Source organism: Rhipicephalus microplus, chromosome X (assembly GCF_043290135.1).
Source record: "Rhipicephalus microplus isolate Deutch F79 chromosome X, USDA_Rmic, whole genome shotgun sequence".
In the NCBI taxonomy this organism is placed as follows: Eukaryota; Metazoa; Arthropoda; class Arachnida; order Ixodida; family Ixodidae; genus Rhipicephalus; species Rhipicephalus microplus.
In genome coordinates this window covers 428,297,750-428,307,072 of record NC_134710.1, presented here as the reverse complement: position 1 = coordinate 428,307,072, position 9,323 = coordinate 428,297,750, and the positions used below count along the sequence as shown (strand labels likewise).

Below are 9,323 nucleotides of genomic sequence, written 5' to 3'. Positions count from 1 at the left end.
AAAACTCGGCTTCTGCACTACACTCCTCACGTAGGTTCTTGTCAACACTTTGCTTATTATTATTTTATGGCGTTTGCTAGCGCACATAAGTAAGAATTCGCCCATTGCTTTCTTAGGCGTACTCGAGGCTTCACATAGCAATGTTCTTGTTTAGGTTTGTTGCTCCCCCATTGAACGGCTATAGCGCAAACTTCAGGGACGACAGACAAGAAAATGCGACAAACACAAGCGTGAGCTTTCAACCGAATTTTCATAATGGAATGAAACAAAATATAGGTAACCGCGCGCCTTCACAGCTTCTCATGCCCCATTCTACGACACCTCGAAATGATAAGATTAGGCTTTTAAGATAAACAACGACAGTTATAACATGCCAAAAATAAAAAAAATCTATTAGCAAATATTAGCCAGAAATGAAAAAAATCACCGAAGCAGCGGTTCCACGCCGAAATTTTGAAATTGCGCAGTGCTTCTCGCTCATGCCGACAAAAAAAAAAAAACGTGAAAATTAGTGGAAGCCGCAGAGCTGGCATAATATCGATTGTATCAGCGTGCTTTCCACTCCTATATCAAGGAAATATTTGTGTTCTGTAGGCATACCACCTGATAGTGCAACGTGATTTAGTTATAACATTTATTTTTATTTTTCGTGCGTAACTGTTGTGTATTTTGAGAGCTGAATCTTATCACTCTGGGGTGTTGTGGATCTGTGAATGTGAAGCAGCGCAAGCTTGTGGTCACCTTTATATTTCACGTGTTTCCACAATATTCAACGAGTTGGAAGTTAGCGCTTTTGTGTGTAGCACCCTTCTGCTTGTCGTCCCGAGAGTTCGTACTAGCAACTTTGAGTTGTGTTCGGACACTGTGTGTGGCGTCCTATATTCATTGGGGATTATAGGGAAGTTGTGTTCTGTCGTATATAAAAGTTATCAACATCCCAAACTTTCACGTGTTCAATTAGATATCTTTAAATTGAAGCTGTTTACGCTATACCTAATTTCTGCTTCGTCATGCAAAACTCTTCAACACGCCCAAAAAGTGTAGCAGCATCTCTGTTAGAAATGTCTGAACCTTCAAAATAGGCAGGGTTCAGATGGCATATGTGAGGCAACTTTTTGATGCGCAAAGATCTCCCTTGCTTACACCTTGGCAGCAGTGCAAGTTACTCGTGACATGGAGTATAGATGACCTGCCTTTTTCATTCCAGGTACATGCAATACTTCTTAGAAATGTGTCATTTGATCAGGGTAGCTACTCCAAACTATTACCCTCTCCACAAAGTAGCTTTTTTGTTTCAACTTCGCATCTCAATTACTTCATGCTTGTTCTTATTATCCTGTAGTAATTATTGGCATACATGGTATTTAGGCAAGCAAACAAAAAAAATTCAGCAACGAATCGCCTCTGTGAAAATTGATAACCTGCGAAATTCTTTATGTCACGACGCAAATGTGACATACAATATGCAACCATACAGCTGATGAACCAAACACACCTTGAAACTAAATCCTAAATGCTTGTACAGATAGTCCCTCTCCAGTTTAGCGCGGGTCCCTTAAAGTTTTCATTTAAACAGCAAGCGTTTTTAACGCGATAGTGTTAAAGAGCTCGGGTCAAAGAGATTGCTACGTTAGCGTCTGTAAAGGCCTCGGTTTCGCTGTCACTATCGTTAGTTGTGAGTGAAACACCGTCATCTTGTACGCAACAAAACTTCAAGCACAATGAAAATGAATAAAAATGAAAATATACGGGTCCGAGGAAAGATCAAACCCAGGCCGTTTGCGTGGCAAGCAGGTGTTCCGCCACTCAGCCACGTTTCTGCTCGAAAGCATAGTGAAAATAACTGCCTCTGCTTGAAAATGCACTAAGTATAGTTCTCGCTTTACAAACACATGCGACCGTAATACAGGCTTCACAATAGAACGTGTAATATTGTAGTAATATTGTTTGGCACGAACGGATATCGGACGTGAAAGCATTTGATTATAATATTGCTATCGCATTCATGGCTTCGGCCTTGTACCCGCACTCTAATGTTTTTTTTACCACTCTTATTTTTCAAATTATTTGATCTAGGAAAATAGGATTACTGTTTAAATAAAAACATACACACGCATATGATCTCCTACAGTTGGAAATAACACGTCTTCTTGAAGCAGTTGATGCCAAATTTGCTACAGGCACTGCTTCTAGGACATTTTTTACCTGAATCTTCCCTTGGCTCTACCTGAGTAAGAAAGATGTAGAGCAGTCTATCTGTCACATATTTTAGGCTTACCAGCCTGCGCTATCTGAGTGAGGCATACTAAATACTGGCATAAAACTTCTAATTATACAATTGGTAAATCGTTCATCAAACATTAGCACTTCATTCGTCTCCTTATCTTCACACCTTTGCTGGATTTGGGACAACTTGGGGCTGCTGAGAAGGAGTTGCAGAAGTTGTAATCGGATGAGTAAACACCACGCCATGGTCGCCATACTGTTATCAACGCTGTCATGACCTAGTCGTGCCGTCACATCAGGTTTTACTGCATTTTCAAGGCTTTTCAAAAGCATTCAGAACTCATGTCGGTAACATTTACTTTCTTCCGACGCATTGCCTGCGCGCCAAGCTTTCGTCAGCCCCACAAGGATATGCTATGGGCCCACCATCGACCATATAAGAATACTTCATCGACACGCACTAACACCTCTAGCTGTGACAGATTAGCTACAGTGATCCTAAGGTGGCATCTAACTCACTTCAACTATTGTACGTTATTAGGTCAACCAATAAATATAAGATTATAATGCTAAAGCCATCTCCAGAATGACCAGCAATATACTCGATCTCACAGGGCCACGTGTACAGAACATAAATATAGAACAAAATCGTTCATTATAAGGAAAATCTAGCTGTGACACAGGGCTTGGAGATTCGCTCATGCTATTTCATTCGTATGAAAAAAAAGCCTCCATGTCTGCGTCCTTCGGCACTGCTTACTGGCGACAATCGGTACTGCCTGGAACTAGATTATGAATAGTTTGAGATGTTTTAAATTTGTCTTCTGATTGCTGTTATATTCTTTTTATTTTTATTTTATTGCCATTTGATCCCATTTGTATTATTGGCGGAAGTATTGTGTTGCAGTCGTCGTCATCTTCTGGTATTCACCATGTAATCAAGCAAAATAGGAGGCTTGTGCTCCTCAGGAAAAAATAGATGACGCTTGGGCATCCTTCCCTTTCTAGAAAGATAGACATACGGCTGACAATGAGCTGGCGTGCACTCCGAAGAAATACGATCGGTTAGAGACAAGGCAACCGCACGTGCTCTTTGGTGAATCTTCGAGCAAACTATAGCATAATGTCTGGAGGAAGAGCCTCTACAGCTCCGTAGTTGGGGTGTATAGTGTTTCGCAGCTGTTTTTTTTTTCATTTATTTATTATTAAGACCGGAAAGGACCGCTTGGCATGTAATAGGCGCCGACTCTGTAGGTCTTATAAACGCGCCGTACAGCAATCGGCTCAGACATAGGCTGCCGCATCCTGGGGGAACAAATCGCCATGAAGACGTACTTGTGCCTCCTGCTCGTCGCTTTCCTCTGCGTCGACTGGGCCCAAACCAACAAATTACCCAGAATCTGCGGTGAGTATTTCAGCTTTTCTCACTTTATTGTAGTGCACATTACAATACTAAAGAATATCAGTACTGGGACTTAAAGCCGTAATGGCAACATGCTCCTACACTCTCTTGTTCACTCCCTGCGTTCTACCATCTGTCAGCTGCAGCACAAAATTACAAAACAGTACTTCAGTGCTCCTACGCTTTGGGGCCGAGGATTAAACTCTTTGTTACGCAACTATTTACGAAGCATAGGTCCTGGTCATCTGTATCCAAGATGTGTGCTGGAACAATGCAGAATTTTTAATTATGCCACGGGGCTAGTGTTGCAGTGGTTTTATCAGGCTTTTCTGTTGTTTCTCTAGTAGTCCTAAAATGATAACTACGCATTCAGAGATGGTAGATGAAAATAACAAAAAACGGGGATAGCAAAAGTGTGCCAGACTCCTGTCATTGGTACGTAGTGACAAGTGCATCGAAGAAGGACTAAAAAGAGACAAATTGCTGCAACATATATTTCGTAGCTAAATCATCCGGCATTAAATAAATCGTCGCTAAATCACCCTCGCTGCATAAGCGCTTCCGTTCTAACCCGGGAATGTTAGGACAGAAGAGAACATCCCCACAACATTCGATAAGCAATCAAGGATCCACGGCGTGAGACGGAAGTCCCTGATACCATTTGCGATCTTGGCTACTACCCTCAATCTCTCCAAGAAAAAAAAAGCAACACTTTATAGATAGTATGTGTACTGGTGTCAGTTTTTTTAGTCACTTACTGACGCCACACCACCAGTTACAAGCTAAAGAAGACAAAAAGGAAGAAATTTAAACATAGTCTGCTTTTCTTTTTCCTGTGGGGTAGCTCGCAAGGAATTACGTCACAAAAGTTTCCAATGAAAAATAGCTCATTGTTTGCTTATGTGCCTAGTTAAACTAACGGTCTTTTTCTTTCGTTTTTCCGTCAACTTTCAGAGCTGGACGACAAAGATCATGATTTTCTGATAACCTGTGTTAAAGAAAAAAGTGAAACCGAGGTACGTACATCTAGCGCTGCTTTCTCGCCATGAGCTGACATTTTTGACCGGCTGCTAGTTTAAAAGTAATTAGGAAAGCTCTAGATTATGCGCACTGATTCTGTCGACGTAAAGCAGTTCGCTTGTGATCCTCCTAGCATTGACCCCCTCGACCACTCGACGTATGTTGTCTGAATGAATCGATCACGCTAAGCAGCGCGAACGAAGAGTGTCGTTGCACCTGAACATGGCTGTATGGCTCAAAGAGGTGATTCGGACGGCAGCCATTAGTAACGTTGAAAAGAAGTCATCTTTGATTGCTTACTGTGCAAACTACGGGCAGCATCTCTCTTTCAACGCCAAAAGCGGCAATATAGTGTTACTTAAAAATGCAAGCTCAATTGAGTTATGACATTTCTTTCTCAATCTTGCGTTTGCGTTCGTCATATTTTATTGACCACTTTAAGGACTTCCAATATATGTCATAATCATTACGTCACAGGTAAAACACAGTGAATATTGTCCCCCGGCTCTCCTCTACTTACTTGTCAGTTGGATTGGTTTGGTTGTGCCTTACAAAGAAACAAGTCATTCGAAAAAAAAAAAGCATTACCTTCCGTATTTTCATCAGTTTCAGGCTTTTTAATGTAGCTCAGTTTCAACAACAGCCGTGGTGCACTCGATTTTGTTTCAGCCTCCACCATTCGCACACTGTCTTGCAGTCATCATCATTGCGAAATCGCCGTTCTGTCATCGTTATAGGTCACCCATCATACTGTGAGTGTCATGCGCGAGCTATCATCATGTTCGAACGTCTCAGTTTTAAGCAGTGAGGCAGACAGCCACCCAGGTAGAATTCAATTGATTGATTGATATGTGAGGTTTAACGTCCCGAAAGCACCTTACGATATTGAGAGACGCCGTAGTGGGGGGATCAGGAAAGTTCGACCACCTGGGGTTGGGTAGAATTCGTCTAACATATCTTTGTTCTACTCAGGTTTACTAAACACTGTTGCTGTTATTATTGGAATTGCCATTGTTGTTGCTGCTTTAACAGGTTATGACTAAGCTCACGGCCGTGATGAAGGCGTTGCATTGCGGCGAAGACATGAAATGTGGAATCAAGAAAGCCTGTACCGAATTCCAAGGCTCTCTTGTAAGTTCTGTTAATGTTTCTCGAGATGTACTTGGTACATATAATATTCTTCACCGCAATAATTATCAAGCATACGCCCTCGGGCAAATACTATTCTTACCTTAATATACTGACAGAGACACGTAATGTGGAGACCCATGAGGGACTCCACTTTAGTCACTTTGTACAAGGAAGACGTTTGGCCATTAACAACAATTTAACATGGTATATTATGCAGATAGCTGTGGAGGAGATCCACAACAGACGATTAAACATCAAAGTTTGCAAGTTTAAACGTGAACAGCGAGTGGGTGACACATCAAAAGCCTTGCTCAGGAAACAGAAGAGAACATCAACCGGTCCTCTTTGAGAAATAAAAGAAGAGATTTGTGTCATGAAACTAGCAATATTTGTTGTAGTTGAACAGTCAGGGAGAAAGCCATGTTGATTTGGAATCAAATATATAGTAACGCTAACATAAATATGTTTTTAAGAGTCAGTGCTCGAAGATGTTTGATGTGGCACACAGTAGTGAAGTCGAGCGATAATTTTTGCAGCCTGGCTTATAAACTAAAAAAAAAACCTGCGCAGTTTTCTACAAGCCAGGAAATGTGCGAGAGTTTAGACACTTGTTAAATATTGTAGTCAGTACATGGGCCAATATGATACCATAAGCCTTTAGCAGGGTAAAAAAAATGGAATAATAATAATAATAATAATAATAATAATAATAATAATAATAATAATAATAATAATAATAATAATAATAATAATAATAATAATAATAATAATAATAATAATAATAATAATAATAATAATAATATATTATTATTATTATTATTATTATTATTATTATTATTATTATTATTATTATTATTATTATTATTATTATTATTAGAATAATAAAACAGATCTTTCTTGATAGAAAAAGTGAAATATTCGCAGAAGCTTTCGATGGGGCTCGTTAAGTTCCAATTTAAATATTGTAAAGCAAAATGTAGCGAACTGTGGGATGACAGCTTTTTCAAGAGCTTTTGCAGCCTTGTACACAATCAGAAATTCACAACCTTTGGGCTGGGCCTCGAGTTGGACGTTCCTTTAGTAATTGTGAATGCGCGGAGACGTAAAAAATCCCACCACACAGGGAAAGCCCACCTGCGTTAGCATCCTGAAGCTGAGTTTGCGTGTTCGCAATTTACCGTGCTCGATTCCCCGTCAAAGGCGGTCAGATTTCGACGAAGACGAAATTCATAACCTCTTGGTTTGGTCAATCATGGAGACGTTTCAGTGCAAAGACATCGGTTACCTCTGGACAATCCTTTAAGAACTCTTTTTAAAGAGTATTTGTACCCTGGAAGGGGTGCGCTTTGAAGACGCTCACAATGAGAAGCACGCAGACCAACTCTTATTTGGCACGCCACAAACAGAACGTTTGCCTCGTGCCAGTTTGTCCACGTGTCCGAAATGCTACCCTTCATGTATGCGACGTTAGCTCTCCCAAGAGGCCGTACTAATGTATTTTTATATAAATTCTAGTACAAAGGGTGGACAGGGTGCTGTGAAAGAGATGTTTTTGTACAAATGGCCTTCACTTGAGTGTACTAATCTGTGGGCCCTGATGCCACAATACAGCCAATCTTTCTTCTTTTTAATAACTTCCAGGTGAAGGTGGGGCAAGGAATTTTCCTGGTGAGTTCTTTTTTCATCTAAATTTTATTTATAAGGGACTTACGGTATAAACTGCCGTAAACTAAGATTATTAAGTTATTTTTGAAGGCGTCAAACGAGGTAGCTTATTATCATGCAAAGTTGCAGTAGTGTCTGATAATAATGGGACCGATATCACAAATCGCCGATGCCCCGTAATACGAAGAATTCTAAAACGTGAGAAAGCCTTTGTTAGCACGGATGATTCTGCACTGTTTTGTATATCGTAGGGTCCGGAACCCTTAGTACGAGTCACTCCAACGTAGTCTTTACCCATCACCTGAAGATGCCAGGAGTGCGGTGGTAGTGCATGCGTCTTTCCAATTCACTGTTCGTAAATGTGAATTGAGATGGAAGCTTCCATGTTCTGCTGAGGACTGTAGACTGGCAGATCTCTTGTCACATTAGCTCAAGTGAAGGGAATAACTGTTATATTAATACTTAATTCTGTCAACGCGCTAGTGGCACATACTGGGGCTAAGTATACGCGCATAATTTAGAAAATTTAGATTTGATAGTTTGAATGCTAATACTTGTTCTTTCCAGCTAATTTCATCATGGTATCATCAATAGCATTGAGGTCCGTGTATCTTGTGCGGCTGTTTTACCTCATGTAAGACACAGCTCACGAAAAGCCCATTCGGCTTGCCGCTCTCAAGCCACAGCAATGCGGCTTTCAAATGGTTTTGGAACTAATTCGGCCATTAAAGTCGTTGTACTTGAAATCAGCTGGCAGCACTGCGAATAGTTGAGATGGTTATTAAAGTTCCCTACAAAAAACTATGAGAGGACGCTATGTCGTCAGGTTTGATACTGGCAGCAAGCATGACTGTTCAGCCAGCATAGGAGAGACATTTTACCTTTTTTATGTCTAAGTTTCTGGCAATGGAATTTTCCAATTCCTACAACGTTATAAATAGTTGCACACATGCACCATTGCGACAATTTGTTTTGCAATGATCACAACAATTTTCTCTCCATCCATTCCCCTTTTAATATTGTATTTGATCTTTCATTATGAACCATAAAAAAGTGTCATGAAAACACACAGTATTAAAAAAAAACGTGCAACTGTTATTTTGTCAAGGGCTTCAACTCGTTTCCCACTGAATCTTCTGGCCAGACAAGATGAAAAAATATGAACATTTTTACTTGTTGATTTTATTGCACCTTTCTTGAAACAATTAGGCACAGGAAAACAACTGTGAGACACAAACCAAGTGTTCCATTGTACTAAAAGATGCCTATCCTCTTCATCACTTTTACAGAATGAAGACGTGCTTAAGATCCGTGAGCTCTTCACTTCGTGCCTTGACAAGCAATAATATGGCACCGGGAAGCTTCTAGCAAGAAAAGAGAAAGCCACAATAAAAAAGCTCCCATCATGTAGCAACGAGAAAAGAAAAAGTGTGCTTGCAATGTCCGTCATTTAGGACCACTGTTCTTTTGGTTGTTGCTACGAGAGCCGCTTAATGTTACGTTTTTGAGTCTCCCTTCTTTTTTGTGTTCGAGTCCTGGTGGCTCTACGCCATGTCCACGTGAATGGCGCTACAGCTAGCACATTATATCACATAATCTGAATAACTCTAAGCAATAGGCGAAGAATGGGTGTATCAAAATCTGCGTTACGCAATCTAGAACAAGAATGACGTTGTTGATAAAGTTTATTAATTGATTTATTGATGGTGTGGTTTAACGTTCCAAAACCACCATATGATTATGAGAGACGCCGTAGTGGAGGGCTCCGGAAATTTCGATCACCTGGGGGGGGGGGGGTTCTTTAACGTACGCCCAAATCTGAGCACACGGGTCTACAACATTTTCGCCTCCATTGGAAATGCAGCCACCGCAGCCGGGA

General features: G+C 40.6%; 1 protein-coding gene across 1 annotated transcript; it reads left to right on the top strand.

Annotated features, from left to right (window-relative positions):
• Positions 1-3,503: 3,503 nt before the first annotated feature.
• On the top strand, positions 3,504-8,943 carry LOC119161708 (uncharacterized). The gene is made up of 5 exons (XM_037414237.2): positions 3,504-3,631; positions 4,583-4,644; positions 5,681-5,779; positions 7,421-7,447; positions 8,734-8,943. The coding sequence occupies exons 1-5, from the start codon at positions 3,550-3,552 to the stop codon at positions 8,788-8,790; spliced, it is 327 nt and encodes a 108-aa protein (XP_037270134.1). The 5' UTR covers positions 3,504-3,549; the 3' UTR covers positions 8,791-8,943.
• Positions 8,944-9,323: the final 380 nt, after the last annotated feature.